Source organism: Narcine bancroftii, chromosome 11 (assembly GCF_036971445.1).
Source record: "Narcine bancroftii isolate sNarBan1 chromosome 11, sNarBan1.hap1, whole genome shotgun sequence".
In the NCBI taxonomy this organism is placed as follows: Eukaryota; Metazoa; Chordata; class Chondrichthyes; order Torpediniformes; family Narcinidae; genus Narcine; species Narcine bancroftii.
In genome coordinates this window covers 62867743-62886991 of record NC_091479.1, presented here as the reverse complement: position 1 = coordinate 62886991, position 19249 = coordinate 62867743, and the positions used below count along the sequence as shown (strand labels likewise).

Here is a 19249-nt window from a genome sequence, read left to right as displayed (position 1 = left end):
GGGAACTGTGAAGACCTGAGAAAGTGCAGGGAAAATGGTTACATCATTTAAGTTTCCCCAGGAGTTGTAGGAACCATAGGGTGGATTTCATCAATTGGAAGATAATTTGAAAATACAACAATGGTATATAGAAATGAATAAATGTATTCCATTAGAAAAAATAACATATAGTTTAAGAAATAATATTGAAATATTTGAACAAATATGGGAGCCTTACATGAAACACAATAGAGAAAACCTACCGGGGACTTTCACTACCTAAATTAACGAAAGGAGAAGGAAATGAAAAGAATTGACTCAGTGGAATTTCTTGTTTATTTTTATTGAATGACAACATTGTTTGACTGGTTTAATGTATCCTAGATTTTGTTCTTTAAATGGATGGGTGGGGGGAGGTAGGGAGGGTGGGATGGGAGGAGGGAGGGTGGGGGGGAGAGAAAATGGCACTGTATATATTTGAAAAGGAAAAAATATGTATCATGGTCAATGTGGTTTATGGTGTGAAAAATAAAAAAATTTAAAAAAAAAAGAAAGATTGCAGATGCTGGGGTCAAGTGCAATGCACAAATGTGCTGGAGAGACTCAACGGGTCACACAGCATCCTATGGAGCTTATCCAGCCCATTTGTATATTACATGGGGCCAACTTGAGATGTTATTAGGATGGCCTTCAATGAACTCTCTGGACTTAGAATTACATGGGTTTTTCCAATTCATAACCATGGATGGCATCTTTCTGGTGTAGATAGATAAAAAGAACCAGAAAGTATAGCTTCTGAGAAATGTTCCTGCTTGACTTTGACTTTCCCCCAATAAGGCACCAGGTTTGTCAATTTACCTCACAGGAAGTGACCAGGAAAAGCTGTTTCCTCCTGCAATCCTGTACATTGTGCACAGGTTTTGCAAATTTAAGTGATAAATAATTGCAGGAGGAGTGAAGACAAAGGGTTATTTAGGCCTGTGGCATGGGACTGAATACCAAGAAGAAACACTTCAGTCTGTAAAAGTTGTCCTTGAAACTGTTGCAATGCACAAGATGGTAGGTTGGCCTATTGGTCTGTGCTGACTCCTCGTGGAGCAATCACGTCAGTCTGGTTCCTTGTAGTCTTGAAAGTTGTTTTCTCTTAATTGTCTATTCAGTTCCCTCCGGAAGACTCTGGTGATCTATAGTCAGTGAATTCCACATCATTGCAACTGAGTTTTTCTGAACATTGCTTTTGTAGGATGAGGCCAAATTTGGAGTATTGTGTACAGTTTTGGTCACCAAAGTATTGGAAAGATAGCAACAAATGGGAGAGAGTGTAGAGAAAATTTACTAGAATGTTGCTGGGGGTTACAGAGTCTAAGTTATAGGCAAAGGTTAAAATAAGTTAGGTCTTTATTCTTTTGAGCATAGAAGGTTGAGAGGGGATTTGAATGAGGTATTTAAAATTATTAGGGGTATAGATAGAGTTGATGTGGTGAGGCTTTTTCCTTTAAGAAAGGGGGAAATACAAACAAGAGTACATGTGTTGAGAGTTGGGAGCTAAAGTTTAGAGAAAACATGAGGGGGGGGGGCTTCTTTACTCAGAGAGTGGTGGGTTTGTGGAATGAGCTTCCAGACAAAGTGGTGGAGGCAGCTCGATATTAGCATTTAAGGAAAATTTGGATATGTATATGGGTGGGAAAGGAATGGAGGGTTACGGGTCGAGTGTAGATCAGTGGGGTTAGGTGGGAGAAAGTGTTCAGCATGGACTAGAAGTGCCAAGTTAGCCTGTTTCTGTGCTGTAATTGTTATTTGGTTACATGGTTATCCATTGCTCCAGAATCCATGTCACTCTCCCCACTTCGTGAACCAACTGCCAGTGGAAGTAGCTTCCTTCAGTTTCCCCTGTAAATTGGCCATGATTATCTGGAACTCCAGCAAACCTCCCCAACTCTTCTCCCAGGGGAACAGCCCTAGCTTCTCCAATTTCAACTTGGAGCTGATATTTTTGATTTTGGATTGATTCCTTTCTGACCCTCTCTCAGACATTCACGTCCTTCCAAAAATATAGACACAATATTCCATACTTGGTCTCACTGAAGTTTTGTACAGACTCAACAGAGCAACTCCAGTTATGATATCTGTCAAAGGTGTGCAATGTTCAGATGTTAATTAAAAAAAAGATGAAATTTTCATATTTTCTTCATGCCAGAAAGAAGCCTTTTCAAACCACTGAGTTTGTGTCAGCACACAAAACAATCCTATTCTCCACTCATTTTAACTTATTCTCCCACATTTCCATCAACTCTCCTCAGGTTTTGTCACTGGGGGTCAATTTTAATGGCCAAATGACCAAATAATTAAAATAAACTATCTCTGCAGTGAACTGGGATTCACTGGGAGGGCATTGTACTGATGGCTAGCCCCACCTGCCGGCTCCGCCCCCATCTGCTCACTTATAACCCAGGTTTCCCACCTAAACCCAGAACCCTTCTGAAGACTGTGAGACGCTACCCTTAGTTATAAGCTAATAAAAATGTTTGCTCTCTCTCCAGTCGTGAGAGCTTTTATTCACACTACAATCACAAAATTCTGTTTATTTAGATGGTAACATGCCATTTAGGCCCATGACCCTGTGCCACCCAATTACAACCAATTGACCTAAAACCCCCAGTACATTTTTTTGTTAACTAAAATTGGTTCTCATCCTTTTTCTTTCCACTCACATACCACTATGAGTGGGAAGGTTGAGAATCACTGCTCAAGACCCAATTGTTACTGAAATATTTTGCTTGAGCAAAATTGTCATGGGCCCATTTCCTTTGGAGTTCTGAAACCGTGCACATAACGAGTCAATGAGGGATGATTAAAACAGTGGTTTTCAAACTTTTTCTTTCCACCCACATCCCACCTTAAGCCATCCTTTACTAATCAGAGCACTGATGGCATAGGGAATACTTAAAGTGGGATGTGAGTGGAAAGAAAAAGGTTGAGAATCACTGAACTAAAAGAACAAAGGAGAGAGTCTATAAAATCACACACCTTGCAGAGACCAGTGTATTACCTGGAATCTGTTGTCAGCTTTGGAACCTCTAAATTTGTTGGTACTGTGGCCAATCAGATATCGGATTTATTGTCAGAGTACATACATGACATCACATACAACCCTGAGATTCCTCTTTCCTGCGGGTGAGGCAGAATTACCATTAATTGGGAGTACTGTGAGAAAATGTAAACAATCAAAAAGATTGTAAACAGATGATGAATGTAAACAAACTGACTGTACAATACAGGGAGAGCAAAGAAAATCAATAAAGTGCACAAGTAAGAGTCCTTAAATGAGTCTCTGATTGAGTTTGTCATTGAGGAGTCTGATGGTGGAGGAGAAGCAGCTGTTCCTGAAACTGGTTGTGCGAGTCTTGTGGCACCTAGACCTCTTCTGATGGCAGCAGCGAGAACAGAGCATGTGCTGGGTAGTGAGAGTCTTTGATGACTGCTGCTGCTCTCTGATGGTAGCGTTCCCTATAGATGTTCTTAATAGTGGGGAGGGTTTTGCCTGTAATGTCCTGGGTGTATCCAATACCTTTTGGAAGACTTTATGCTCAGGTATGTTGGTGTTCCTATACCACCACACATCTGTAGAAATTTGCCAGCGTTTCCGATGTCATACCAAACCTCTGCAAACTCCTGAGGAAGTAGAGGTGCTAATGTGCTTACTTCGCAATGCCATTGGTATGTTGGATCCAGGAAAGATTGTCCAAGATAGTGACTCCCAAGAACCTAAATCTGCTCACCTTCTCCACTCTGATTCCCCAAAGATCACTGGATTGTAAACCTCTGGCTTTCCTTTCCTGAAGTCAACCATCAGCTCCCTAGTTTTGGTGACATTGAGTGCAAAATTGTTACTGGTGAACCATTCAGCCAAGTTTTAAAACTCCGACCTTTATGCAGACTCATCCCTATCCTTTATACAACCTAGTACCATGGTATCGTCAGCAAATTTGGAGATGGTGTAAAGTGAGTAGAGCAGGGGGCGAAGCAGGGAGCAGTGCTCCAGTACAGATGGAGACTGTGGAGGAGAAATCCTTCTAATCTTCACTGATGGTGGTCTGGAGGTGAGGAAATTCATGAACCAATTACCCAGTGGGGTGTTAACTCCCAGGATTTGGAGTTGGCTGATTATTTTTGAGGGGATGATGGTGTCAAATGCCTCTGTTCCCTTTGGATTTTATAAGTTAAATTAAAGGGACAATAGTGAAATTATCCAAGATGTTATTTTCAAACCCGAATCAGCTTAATTCTTTTGTACATTAATTGGTGGATGTTGCTTTGTTATGGTAGACGCTCTGGATATCTTATGGAATTGTTTGGAATTCATGTTATCAAATACAGTTTGCAATGACGCTCAACCCGAGGCTTTAATTCTGGCTCTCCTCCCCCATCTCTCTCTCTCTCTCTCTCTCTCTCTCCAGATCAGGAGTGCAGACTTTGCCCCTGAATGCTAAGGTACATTATAACTATGCTAACTTCCTGAAAGACCAGGGTCGCCATGGTGAAGCAGTACATCATTACCAAACTGCTCTAAGGTAAGCAGCAAGCTCCACACAACTCTCACACTGTTCACCTTCAGACCTCAGTGGGGTGGAGACGGACCTTGCAGGAAGCAGGTTTGCTAAAGAAGGCGTAGAGAAGGATGCAAGGACGGTTGTCACGGTTCATCTCCAGCAGCAGAGGACTCTGATTTACGGGGTGTTCCCAGGGATACATAGGGAGTCAGCCATCCAGAACTGATCAACTCAGTGAAAGAAGCACTTTGGTCTACCTGAAACCTGTTGGTCTTTCAGCACATGGGCATGTCAGTCCAGGAATGCTGCTGGCTGGCACATTCCAGGCTGCAGGACTATGCGCTGAGCACATGTTTTCACCTCGCGTGACATGATTTTTTAAAATGTCGTCGGTAAGTGAAAAGTATGGATGATTTTGCTTTCAGATTTGACCCTTAAAAAGTCAATTAGCTGTTAATTTCTGGAACAAGGAGCAAGTGTGAACTTCTCCAGTTTCCTGGAAATCCCTCTCTTGAGTCTCTTTCCCTATCCCTCTACCTCCTTTCCTCCCAGCTCTGCACCCTCTTCCCTTCCCCCTCCATTCAGGGTACCCACTCCATCTGTCACTTTTTCTCATCTACCCTGCCACCTGTACCCACCCATGACTTCTTACCTGTTAGCCTGTGGTCCCTTCCCCCAACCCCCCTCCCCCCCCCCAAATTTTTATTCAGGCTCTTTGCTCATTCATTGACAAAGGGCTCAGAGCCTGAAATGTTGGCTACCCTGTGTTTCTTCTGGATGCTGTGAGACCTGCTGAGTTTCTCCAGCACTTTTGGGTGTTGCACTGCAATCACAGCGTCTGCAGACTTTTCTGTGTAACTCCTGGAACTGATAGGTTGTCCCTGATTGAAGGTGCTTGCCTCGAGTAAGTGGGCGATGTTTAAATGGAATTTCAGGCCCCTGTCCAACTCCTTTGTGCTTCCTGATGACAGACAGTGTGGTTGCCACAGCAACTCCATTTTCTCTTTAAGAATGGGGTTGGCCTGCTGCTGCCTAGCAAGAACAAGCCATTTGCTTTGTTCCTGCTTTGACTAGTTCACAAAAGGAGTTTGTTTTAGTGTCTAGTGTGTGTGTGGTGGGTGTACCAGACAGACCCATTGTTCACCCAGACCAATTCTCCAGTCAGAAAGATGCAAGGAAAAGATGAAAACATGGGAGAAAAAAAAGAGCTCTTGAATTTCTGTTGCGTTATGTCAAACCCTCAGGATGCCCGAAAGCATTTGAAGATCAGTGAGATAGTTTTAAACTGCAGTCAGCAGTTACTTAGTCCTGCAAGCAGGATCAGATGCATCTTTGGATTCTCTCTGTCCTTGCTGGTGTTAATGTGAGAGGAATGTTGTTCAGAGTTTGAGGAGGAACAGAGTGCTTTCTTTTCTCCTCAAGGTGCTTCTGGATTAATTTGCAGGTCAGGTAGAGCTAAGAACGTTCTGCAGTAATAAAGCAGAAAAGCACCAGGTAAAGGCCCTTCAGCTCGACTGGTATAGACTGCTCCAGCTCGACTGGTATAGACTGCTCCAGTTCAACTGATATAGACTGCTCCAGCTCATCCCTCTTCCGCTCTGCCTTATCCCATCCTTGCCCTTGTTGCCTTGTATATTTGTGTAACATCCCTGAAATGCATTCAAGTTGTTTGGCCCTGCCATTCTCTCAGGTACCAAGTTGTTCCAAATTCTGTTTGAAATTAACTTGTGTTTGTGATCTTTCCCACAAATAGGAACATTGGGCTACAAATTCATTTGGTAGACACGCCAATTCAAAGGGTGGCACGGTTGGCCTAGCGATTAGTGCAACGCCTTTACAGCGCCAGTGATTGGGGCGGGTTTTGAATCATCTCGCGCTGTCTGTAAGGAGTCGGTACGTTCTCCTCGTGTTAGTGTGGATCTTCTCCAGAGACTCCGGTTTCTTCCCACCGTTGGGGGAGGGGAGGGTTGTAGCTTAATGGACTTGAAGGACTGAATTGGCCTGTTACCATGCTGTATGTCTAATTTTAATTTAAAAATATAGGACATTACATTTAGAGGATGTGGACATAAAATGTACATTGGACCTCCCCCACCAAATTGCCACTTTAACTTTTTTTGAAGACAGATCAGAGTCTAGTTCATGACCCTAATACCTATCATATCAAAGCAATTCATAATTTTAAACAGATGTTTAGTAGGTTTTACCTAACCCTCTTTTTTATTGCATGGATTTACTGAGTCTTGATAGCATATTGATTACCATTTATGTACCAGGGCATAGTTCCTTGGCCCATTGAGTCCACACCAACCATAAACCACTTATAGTATTCACTTTTTATTCTCCCCAAATTTCCATCCATTCTTTGCCAATTCTACCTCTCACTTAGACAGTTGGAGCAATTTATAGCATCCAGTTAACCAACCAGATTGAGCATCTTTGGGCTGTACAAGGAAACCAGAGCATCCAGGAGAAACCCATGCTAACACTGAGGAAACTTACAAACTCCACACAGTTAGTGCCAGAGGTCAGGATTGAACTTGGATCTCTGGAGCTGTAAGGGAGTTGTGCCACTGGGCTTGCAATGGGACAGCTTAATGTTTCTTTTTCATTTCTTGGCGGTCATTCTGCAGGCTCTATCCTCGACATGCTAGCGCACTGAACAATCTTGGCACCCTGACAAAGGACGTGTCTGAAGCGGAAGATCATTACAGGCAGGCCTTGAAACTGAACCCCCAGCATAACCGAGCTCTCTTTAATCTGGGCAACCTGCTAAAGTAAGTTCAAACGTTGATGCATGCACTTCAGAATTTGGGAATTTGGCTGTGATAAATGTTGGGTCCTCATTAAAATGTTGGCATCGTTCGTTCCTTCTATGGGTTGAGCATGTTTCAAGCTGATTGGCAGGTGCCTTTACAGATTTTCAAATTGACGGATGACCAAACCTAAAGCTGTTGCATTTGCCGCCTTTCAAAACATGAGATTGAATGTGTCATGGTTTGGATGTCTAATGAGGTCAGAGCAATTGTGAATCAATTATTTTTACTTGCCATATTAACAAGAACTGTTTTGAGGTGGTCAATTTTGTTGTTCCTTGTCATTCCTTCAAAATTATAGATCGTCCAACTTTTGTACAGGTCAGTTGCACTTTTGCGCATTCCTTCCTTAGTAATTTACAAAGATGTTGTGAATCAGTGCCTCGGTCTGTGGTTGTTCCACATATCCAACAAAACGTCTCCCTTGGCTTTCTGTGTTACATTTGCTCGCTCTGCTGCTCGTCACAACCATGGCATTGAATAGGTTGTCCTTCATTGCATTTGGGGAGGAGTTTAGAAATGCAGAGGTGGTGCGGCAGTTGCACATTTTGCTCTTGTGGTCGTGCCCAGAGTAGTGTGTGGAGATTTGGTTCTCCCATTTGAGAATGGAGAAACCAACATTTGAGCAAGAGAGATTCACTCAGTGGGGGGGGGGGGGGAAATAGGTCCCTGGGATGGAAGTCCTAATGTGAATGGTACAAATGTGGTTTGGAAAAGATGTGGGTGATCTTAATGAAACATGGAAGATCCTGAAGGTACTTGAGAGGATAGATGTCCAGGGCAGAGGGGTTAGCACAACATAGTTACAGCGCGGGTGATCGGGACCTGGGTTTGAATCCCGCACTGTCTGTAAGGTGTTTGTACGTTCTCCCCGTGTCTGCCTGGGTTTTGTCCAGGGTCTCCAGTTTCCTCCCACAATTCAAAATGTACCTGCAGCTGTAGGCCAATTGGTTGTGATTGGGCAGCAAGGGCTCGTGGGCCAAAGAGGCCTGTAACCGTGCTGCACGGCTAAATTTTTTTAAATTGGGAGATGCCTGATTGAAGGGGTGTGGTTGTCAGGGGATTATCATTTAAAACTGAGGAGTAAATTGATTGCTTCTCATAAAAGGAGGCAAATCTCTGGAATTCTCTAGCGTGGAGGGTTGTGAAAGTTAGTTCACAGGCGGTATTTATGAAACCGTTGAAAGATCGGGGAATGGGGAGTTCATGCAGAAGAGTTCAAGCCTGGGGCAGATCAGCTGTCATTATATTGACTGTTGAGGCATGGAATGTTCATTGTATTGATCAGATCTTATCTCCTTCAATGACAGGTGAGGAATGACAGGTGAGGATACTTTAAAGACAATTATATTCCTTAGGCTTGTCAATACCCCATTCTGGAGCAGCTCCCAGCATTCCTTATTTGTACTAAGGCTCAGGGCTGAGGCAGGGGGTCCTGAGGATTCCAGGATTTTGGATATTTGGTTTGATATTGAGGGAATGGAATTGGAAAGAGCAGTGGCAGAATTGCCTGTTTCTCCAGTGGAAGAGGTTGAGTTTGGTCAGAACTGTGGTGATATGTAATTATACCACCAGGTCACCAGGGGTCATCCCGGTGACCTTGTATATAAAGCAGTCCAGAGCTACAGTCCAGACTTCCAGGTTTGTCTTGCAGAGAGACAGGACCTCTTAGTGTACATATTAGTTTATTAAAACTGTCAAGAACAATGTGAAATGCACCTCAGTCATTCAGGAAAGGTCCTGATGAATGTTACCAGTCCTGGCAGGCTTGTATTGCAAGGAGAGGCTTGATAGCCAGGGACTTTTCTCCTGAGAACGGAGACCTTTGAGGGGCAGATATAAAGTGTCTAGTCATTATCATCTTCCCAGGAAAAGAGAATTTAAAACAAGATGCCCTTGGTTTAAATTGAGAGGGGAAGATTTAAAGGGGATTTGGGGTGTACCTTTTTTATTCAGGGGTGGTAGGTGTACAGAATGTGCTGCCAGTGGAAGTGGTAGAGGCCTGTACAGTATTAAAGTTTAAATGATATTTAGTTAATTACATGAACAGGAGATACATGCACCAAACACATGGATCAGGAGTTAAACAAGAAAATCTACAGATGCTTGGGTCGAGTTTAAAAATGCCCAAACGTGCTGAAGGAACTTGGTAGGTCATGCTGCATCCAATGTTTCAGGCCTGGGCCCTTCATCAGGTATTAAAACAAAAGGGCAAGCACCTGAATAAAAAGTGGGAGAGTGGAAGAGGTGGGGGGGGGGGGGGGGGAAGAGAGGCTAACAGGTAAGAGGTGGATACAGGTGGGAGGGTAGAAGAGATAAAAGCTGAGAAGTGGGACGAGCTTGGATGGCCCGAAAGGCCTGTTTCCATGCCGTAAAATTGTATGACTTATTGAAGTCATGTGCTACCGTAGGAACTTGGGCAGAAGAGCTATGTAATTCTTCACGCCTGTCCCACTTTCAGTGAGCGAACTCTTTTGACACCCCCCCCCCCACTTAGAAACCTTTAGACTTCAGATCATCCCACAACCTTCGAGTGAATGCAACCACATCTTTTTATAATCTTGTATTTGTAATTTAATCCAGAATGTAAGTAAATCTATGCTGCAAAGCTTGAATATTCCTTCAAGGTGTTGCGGTCAGAAATGTTTATAGTACTCTGGGGGGGGATCTTGTGAGGGGTTGACGTTCTTGCAGTGCAAATCCCCTCCACTTTTGATGCACTCTTCTGCATATGAAGGGTAGGCATCTCCAAGCCATCTTGAATGTTTTGTGTCCGTGACATGACAGAGATTCACTCAACATGGAACCCGTCCCCAGCATTAACTGGGCCTCCACCGCTTCCACCTTTCATGCTATATGTTCGAAGTGGATGACCTCGTATTTCCCTGCATTGACATCTACTTCTTGGCTTCCCCCACTCACTTCCTGTGTTAGTATTATGCTTCTCTTGCACTCCTGACTTTACTTATCTTAATGTGATCATCAAGCTTAGCGAGTGAAAAAGAGATTAAGTATCAATATAATTTATAACGATGGTGAGCGGCTGCAGTTCCAACATTAATTATTGTTGACTCTGCATCGTTTCAGTTTACTCAATAATCCCTGTTCAGGCTCCTGCTGCTCGACCATTTGCATAGCCAGGCCAATGAATTGTGCTCAGTGCCAAAAACCAGCTGATGGCATCTTGAGATGTGCAAGCTCAGAATCCTTCTGTATAATATCCACAGGCATTCACTGCTGTGATCGCCTCTTCAAAACATCCACAGACAGAATAGGCAGTTGGCTGTGTTCTGAAACTTGGGCATCAATGAGCCTTTTTCCCTCTGTGACGTACATGCTTGCAGTGACAGCTGACATGTCCAGGCAAAGTGAAAGCCAGTCGGTGAGAGATGAATTTTTGATTGACACTGCATTCATGTGAGTACCTCCTGCATTATCTGTGTCCATGAACTGGAGGTTCTGGAGCTGTTGACACTGGATGTTGAATCTTTGGGCTTGTGAGGGCATGGTTAGCGCCAGTGATTTGGACCGCGGTTTGAACCCCGCACTGTCTATAAGGAGTTTATATGTTCTCCCCGAGTCTGCGTGGGCTTTACCCAGGGGCTCTGGTTTCCTCCCACCATTCGAAACATACCAGGGGTTGTAGGTTAATCAGGTGTAATTGGGTGGCATGGACTCATGGGCCGAAAGGGCCTGCTACCTTGCTGTATGTCTAAATTTAAATTTAATAATTAAAAATTTGAAAATTTGGAAGGTATGTCCTGGTGAGAAGGGACCATTCATTGTTTCAGAGCTCTGCCTTACATCAGAGGGAAATGAGAATGGGATTGGACCAGGTAACGCTCAAACCTGCTTCCATTCAGTATGGAATTAAACAGATGCAGATGCGGCAGCACATTTGTGCTCTGCTCCGTGATTCACGGTGCCTGACAGCTCTGCAACTGGTCTAATCTGCAGTGGTGTCTGTGCCGGTTTCATCCACTTCCTCTGACCACTTGAGTTTACTCTGGGTATCACAGGCACAGTTACCTCCCATATGGCAAAGATGTATGCTGGAAGCTTAAATAACTGCTGTGAATCATCCCTTGGAATAGTGAGTTGATGGGCAGGTGGGAGAAAAAGAGGTGGAAAGGGGCTGATGTGGATTTCTACATGACAGAAACAGGCCCTTTGGTCCAACTTGTACAGGCTGCATTCAGCCCATAATCCCTCTAAATTGAAATTTTAAATTTCGACATACAGCACGGTAACAGGCCCTTTCGGCCACCCAATTACACCCACCTGACTGACAACTCCCAGTATGTTTTTGAAACTAGAAGCCCCCAGGCTGGCGCTGTAACAGTATTGCGCTTACCATGTCACTATTTTCCTTTTAACCAGGCTGCTATTTTTAGAAATCTTTCCTATCCATGCAACAACCTTAATGCCTTTTGAACATGGTGATTGGTCTCACTTCTACCACTTTCTTGGCATAGGATTGTACTCAGTCATGGATATGATTGGCCAAATGTCTTCATCCTGTGTCATTACAAATAAATAAGTAGTTAAGATCAATAGTGGTCTCAGCACATTGCTGCAGTCTTTCCCCAGCACCCGCTAAAGTGGCATCAAAGCTTCCCTTCTTGCATACTCCAGGCTGCTTGCTGAACCTGCCTGCTCACTACCTTTCTTTCCTATATGAAGACACATGGATGCTTTTGCACCACAACTTTGGAGGGCATTTGAAAGCCCAAGCCTTTGGTGTGGTGACATAAGTTCACATCCCACTGTGACATCTGAGGAATTTGAATGCTGAGCACAGCTCAGTGGAGGTACTGCCTCCCAGCTCCAGTGACCAGATTCAATCCTAACCTCCTGCTCCAGCTCTGCAGAGTTTGCATGCTCTCCCTGCAATTGTGCAGATTTTCTCTGGGTCCTCAGGTTTGCTGGTTGACTAGTTCATTGGTGACTCTTAGGACAATCAGGGCGTGAAATGAAGTTGGTTCCTGGGAAAGAGTGGAGGGATGGGACTAATTGCTCTCCTCGAGGCCAAGAGGCCAAATAGAGTCAATGGGTCAAATAGCCACTTATGTCATAAGAAAACATGAGAATATTTCATCCTCCTCCTTTGTTTAAAAAATATTTTTGCTTTATATTTGTCCTTCCAATTGGGATGACCTCACATTTTCCTCCATTATACTCCTTACCCACTCACGCAACCTATCTCAATCCTTTTCCAGTCCCCTCGTGCCCTGCTAGAAGGCCACCAGGGTCATGGAGATTGGTTTCCTATCTTAGTCATAGTCTTGGCATGATTCAAGACCCTTATTGAAATTCTTTACAGTTACTAGGTTTTGTGCAGCAGGCTACTGAGGTTAAATTGAACAGTTCTTGGAGGCATCACAGGGTAAATGTAGGGAAGTGGTTTACCCTGGCGAAGGAGCTTAGACCCAGGAGTCAAATTCAAGTTTCTGCTTATTGCCCCTTCTTGTATACCCCAGGCCATTCACCTTCCTAATTACTTGCTGCACCTGCCTACTCATGGCTTTTGCCTAGGTACGGTGACATGGTTTGTTGTGCGTGCTATCCAGCAAATCTTGCCAAACAGTACAGCAGAATAAAACACAGAGTTGGAGAGAGCGATCAGAGTGAGTGGAATACTATTTTACTAGTGTGAGATTTGTTTTTGCTGGTCTGACAGTACACTGTTTCAAAATAAGAGGTCATTCAGTTAGGACTGAATTGAGGAGAAGGTTCTTCACTCAGCCAGTTGAGGACCTTTGGAATTTTTTTTTCTGAAGGCAAGACACACTAGCACAGTTCTCGCTGAACAGAAGTGCCGACTTGGGCCCAACAGCCTCCTTTTGTTTCTTTATCTTGCGTTCGCGATACTATTGAAATGCTGCCTGTCAAGCTGAGCTGCAGCCAAATTGCAGTAGGACAGTGCTGACAGCATTGTTTTATTTCAAGCGGTTTAATGGCATTGTTCAGCCTGAAGGGTTTTGATGGGAATAAGTGGGGAGAGAATGTTTCCACAGACAGGAGGGTCAGGAACTAGTCAGTACAGATTTAAGATAATCGGTTAAAGACTCAGAGAACGATGAAGAGAATTTTGGTAGGCACAGCATTTCTTGCTCTGCTTTGCTTCAAAACTGACATTGACCATGTTGGAAGAAAATGAAAATTCACAGGGTAGGTGGGAATAAATAGCGATTGTGGGACTAATTGTGATGGGCCCAAGATAAACTAATTCAGTGCATGTAATCTTGTGCTACACAATCCTTGCTGCTTATTTCAAGGCAAATGAACTAAGAGCCAGATCTCGATAGCTGGGATCAAAACAACATTTGTGATCAGAGAATCAAGTTTGACTTGTAAACGCAGCATTATTTTGTGGTATGGTCACCATTATGAAGTGTGAGTGTCCCAGCTTGCCACTTCAGTTCAGAGTTCACCTTAAATGCTGCCTTTGTGGAGTTTGCATATGACCACATAGGTTTCCATCAGGTATTCCAGTTTTCCATTCCAAAAGATGTGTGTTTTGGCAGGTTAATTGGCCACTGTTAATTCCCCCTGTAATCTGTAGGTGAGTGGTAGAACCCGGGGTGGGGGTTGATAGGTATTTGGAGAGAATGAAACACCTCATGTCAGATTGATGTAAATGGTTGGCACAGACTCGATGGGCTGAAGGACCTGTTTCCACATTGTATTCTTATGACTCTCTGAATTGTGCTTGCCTTTCCATGTGGAGTAAGAGCAAATGGCCTGTTAGGTCTCTAAAGTGTAGCTGAAGTGGCGGAGGACATCCTGGGACCAAATGCCATTTCTGGAACAGAAGGATGGAGAATTTCTTCCACAAATACAGGAGGGGTTACTGATTGGGTGATGACTGGGAGCAAGCTCTTCAGTGCATGATTTGCAGTCCCAGCAAAGAAAATTAGCAGCGTGTACTAATGAAGAAAGCAACTTGATGTACGATGTGCTGCTCATAAATAATGTCGGTGGAAAGTGGCAACTGGGCACAAGGGAGCATAAAAAGTTAAATTGGACAATAAATGGAAAATAATGAGGTGTGAGATTTTTTTGCAGGGGTCCACTGACCCAAGATTTGAGCAGAAATTGACTTGCCACTTTCAGTATGTGTGCTTTGTGAGGCTAAACAATTTATAAATGCTGGCAGATGTTGAAATTTGTTAGGGTTGTTGAATGATGGGGAACTTTCTCAAACTCCTTATGATGCCAGTTTTTTTTAGGTTCCCGTTCATTTGGAGACAAAATGCAGACCTGGAAATTCAGCGGTGGCAGTTCTTCATGTACAAAGCAGCCATCAAGTCTCCTGTTTTATACTGCTCCCATTATTGGATAGGATTACTTTAGAGGTAAATACAAAGTCTGCAGATACCGGAATCTTTTGAGGTGACAGTGAAAAGCTGGATGGACTCATGAGTCAGGCAACATCTTGGGTAGAAATGGTCAGTCTAGGTTTCAGTCTGGAGAAAGGGTTCCAATCCGAAAGGTTAGCAAGTGTACTGAAACCCAAGCATCTGCTTAGCTGCACCATCACCTGGTCCATCAGGTACAAGCATCTGCCCAGCTGTAGCAAAGGAGAATAACATTGGAGAGAACGCTCTCAGATCCAGTCTGGGCAATCAGATGGTTACCCAAACATACTAACCATCCAAATGACATGACCTGCAATTCTCCTGATGTCGTTGCTTACACCCCGACGAAGGGCTCAAGCTCGAAATGTTGGTTACCCTTTACTTCCTTGGGATGCCGTGATGATTCTCTGAGACTCTTGTGCATTGCACTTGACCCCAGCATCTGCAGACTTTCTTAGTTAGCTTCAGATGACAGGACCTGTTCCCACACCAAGAAATGAAAGAGACCTTTCTTGAAGTGAACACAAAGCCAACTCCCAGCACAATGTTGCTGACATGTTGGTCGCCAGTTTACATTTTCTGAGCTGTTTTGTCCCTTTGACAGCTGTACTCTAATTTTGCTGTCCCATTTTTAGTTGCCTTTAACAAAGCAAGTTTTTTTTCTGCAGCTGTGGTTGACTTACCTGGTTGGTTTTGACACAGCTGGCTGGAAGAGAAAGATCAGAATTTGAGCAGATCACACTCATGATAAACTCCTCCAGTCTCAGCTACTCTTCCTTGAACGTGACGCATGAGCGCTGGTACTGAGCCAGCTGTTTTCGACTCTCCTCTGCTCCCTCAGCCTGGGAAAGGTCATGTTTAAATGTGCAGTCTGCAATGGAGATCGCTGTCCCATCCACACTGCAGCCATGCTGCAGTCAAGCAAGATCTCGGTGCTTATTTGCAAGTCTGGTGATGAGGCATTCAGCCAAACAACTTTGTCGTTGCTCAGGAAACCATCCCACAGGACCCATCGTGACCTTCTCTCACAGATTGCCTTGGTCAGACTCTGTGCTGGCCAGTGCCTGATGGACATGACCAAAGCTATTTCCCTACCAAGCCTTTGCTCTGAAGGACAAGCCCTGGAACATTGGACAGCAAAGAGACCAGATCCTGAGAACACTGTAGTGGCACTCAGTGTTGGTTTACGCTAACGCAGCCACACACAATGTTGATGGCTAATTCTGCAAATGAATTCTCTGGTCTCACCAGGTGTCCTGAAACAAATACCCCGACTCCCTGCAAAACCTAGAGTTGAACTTTGCATCCTCCTAGCCTGTGTGACTCACCAGAAACTGCATTTCGAGGGTTGCTGTGGATACAAAATTGATTGGTAAATAGAACCCAGCCCCTTAAGCTCTGTATCAAATTTCTCAATAAGAATCTTCTGATAGTACACAGGGTCTTCCCACTTTGTTTGTCCCAATGCCATATAATGAATGGATTCCACCTGGCCTCACTGGCCTCACAGTAAACAAAATATTCAGTGTTGCCGTCACGTTCAACCCTCTTCCCTGGAGCTCACAACACTCTTCTTATCAAATAGCAACCTCTACTGGGAGCTGGTTATATTTCCCGCGGTATCCTGAAGAACCCATCCAGAAAGGGCGGCACGGTGAGCGCAGCAGTTAGCACAATGCCTTTACAGCACCAGCGATCGGGAACAAGGTTCGAGTCCGCACTGCCTATAAGGAGTTTGTACGATCTCCCCGTGTCTGCGTGGATTTTTCCCGTGGGCTCCGGTTTCCTCCCACTGTTCAAAACGTACTGAGTTTGTAGGTTAATTGGGTATCAATTGGGCGGCATGGGCTCCTGGTCCAAAATAGCCTGTTACCATGATACCATTATCAAAATTAATGCTGGTTGAGCATTTCTCTGGCCTCAGACACAACATATCATCAGAAGCCCTTGAATACCATCAGATTAAAAATGGTTTTACTTCAGAGAACTCTGCAGCAGGCTGGCCTTTCAGACCAGATGTCATAGAGTTGGACATCACTGAGGCAGACCCTGCAACTCACGACGTCCACACTGACCATCTGTACTGATCTCAGGGGTATTGCAGTGTTTAGTGCAATGTTACTACAGTGCCAGCAAACTGGGTTCAAATCCATCGCTGTCTGTATGGCATTTGTATGTTCTCCCCGTGACCTGCATGGTCCATGTGCTCCGGTTTTCTCCCGTCCTCCAAACACGTGTGGAGCCAGGTGGTTAATTGGGTGGCATAGATTTCATTGGCTGGAGGGGCCCTCTACGGTGCTGTATTGTTATTTAAAAAAAATAAATTACCGACTTCATGTCCATCATCTTCTATCCCTGCCAAAGAGATGTAACACTCTCTCCCCTCCGGAACTCATGAAAGACGCATGCTATATGTTGGGGTGGGGAGGTCGATTTCTTTTTCACACCAGTGTCCCTATCCGTGAAATATAACCATATAACCACTTACAGCACAGAACAGGCCAGTTCGGCCCTACTAGTCCATGCCGTAACAAATCCCCACCCTCCTAATCCCACTGAGCAGCACCCGGTCCATACCCCTCCAGTCCTCTCCTATCCATGGAACTATCCAGTCTTTCCTTAAATGTAACCAATGATCCCGCCTCGACCACGTCTGTCGGAAGCTCATTCCACATCCCAACCACCCTTTGCATAAAGAAATTTCCCCTCATGTTCCCCTTATAATTTTCCCCCTTCAATCTTAAACCATGCCCTCTAGTTTGAATCTCCCCCACTCTTAATTGAAAAAGTCTATCCATGTTTACTCTGTCTGTCCCTTTTAAAATCTTAAACACCTCTATCAAGTCCCCTCTCAATCTTCTACGCTCTAGAGAAAAAAGCACAACCTTTCCCTGTAACTCAAACCTTGAAATCCTGTCAACATTCTCGTGAACCTTCTCTGCACTCTCTCTATTTTGTTTATATCTTTCCTATAATTTGGTGACCAAAGCTGTACACAGTACTCCAAATTTGGCCTCACCAATGCCTTGTACAATTTCATCATAACCTCCCTACTCTTGAATTCAATACTCCGATTTATGAAGGCCAACATTCCAAATGCCTTCTTCACCACACCATCTACCTGAGTATCAGCCTTGAGGGTACTATTTACCACAACTCCTAAATCCCTTTGTTGCTCTGCACATCTCAATAGCCTACCATTTAATGCATATGATCTATTTAGATTGGCCTTTCCAAAATGTAACACCTTACACTTATCTAAATATACTTCAACTTGTATCACTAAAACAAAAGTCCTTGCTGTTATCATCACCTTCCAGTTTGCCATGCGGACTAGCTAGGCCACTTACCACATTACAGAAAGAAATTGTTCATTGCTTGGCACACGCACTGAAATACAATGGAAATCCAGGCAAGCTGACCTCCAGGTTGTACGAAAAGCAGGACAGGAATGAAAAAATAGGGGCAGAGAATAGTGGTTGCAGCAGGGTAGGGAGTACAAGAGAAAGGTCCAGGTAAATTTTTTGAGGAGGTCACTAGGAAAGTTGATGGGGGTGAGGCAGTGGATGTTGTCTATATGGACTTTGATAAGGTTCCTCAGGGAAGGTTTGTTAGGAAGGTTCAATCATTAGGTGTCAGCAGTGAAGTAGTAAATGTTGAATGGGAGATGTCGGAGAGTAGAGGTAGATAACTGTTTGTCAGATTGGAAGCTGGTGATGAGTGGTGTGCCTCAGGGTTCAGTATTGGGTCCATTACTGTTTGTCACATACATTATTGATCTGGATGATTGGATGGGTAACTGGATTAGTAAGTATGCCGATGTTACGAAGATAGGTGGAGCTATGGATAATGAAGAAGGGTTGCAAAGCTTGCAGAGGGATTTAGGCCAGTTAGAAGAGTGGGCTGAAAGATGGCAGATGGAGTTTAATGCAGATAAGTGTGAGGTGTTACATTTTGGTAGGGCTAATCAAAATAGGACATGCATGGTGAATGGTGGGGCATTGAAGAGTGCAGTAGAACAGAGGGACCTGAAGGTGAAGTCACATGTGGTGAAGACAGCTTGTGGTAAGTTGGCCTTTATAAATCAGAGCATTGTTTTGAGCTGGGATGTTAAAATTGTACAATACACTGGTGAGGCCAAACCTGGAGTATTATGCACAGTTTTGATCACCAAAGTATAGGAAAGATATCAACAAATGGGAGGGAGTGTAGAGATTTACTCGAATGTTGCTGGGTTTACAGGGTCTACGTTATAGGGAAAGATTAAATAAGTTAGGTCTTTATTATTTGGAGCGTAGAAGGTTGGGCGGGGATTTGATTGAGGTATTTAAAATTATTAGGGGTATAGATAGAGTTGACATGGAAAGGCTTTTTCTTTTAAGAAAGGGGAAGATAGAAATTAGGACATGAGCTGAGAGTTGGGGAACAAAAGTTTAGAGGAAACATGAGGGGGACTTTTTAACTCAAGAGAGTGGTAGGTGTGTGGATTGAGCTTCCAGATGAAGTGGCGGAGGGGGGCTCAATATTAGCATTTAAGGTGAAG

The 19249-nt window shown here is 44.0% G+C and overlaps 1 protein-coding gene across 2 annotated transcripts in view; it reads left to right on the top strand.

Annotated features, from left to right (window-relative positions):
• The window catches only part of tmtc1 (transmembrane O-mannosyltransferase targeting cadherins 1), a 164220-nt gene that overhangs the window by 93509 nt on the left and 51462 nt on the right, over positions 1 to 19249 (top strand). For both annotated transcript variants that reach the window (XM_069903126.1, XM_069903127.1), the window contains exons 10-11: positions 4437 to 4550; positions 7163 to 7306. In XM_069903126.1, coding sequence (XP_069759227.1) covers positions 4437 to 4550; positions 7163 to 7306 — 258 coding nt within the window. The remainder of the gene's footprint in view (positions 1 to 4436; positions 4551 to 7162; positions 7307 to 19249) is intronic.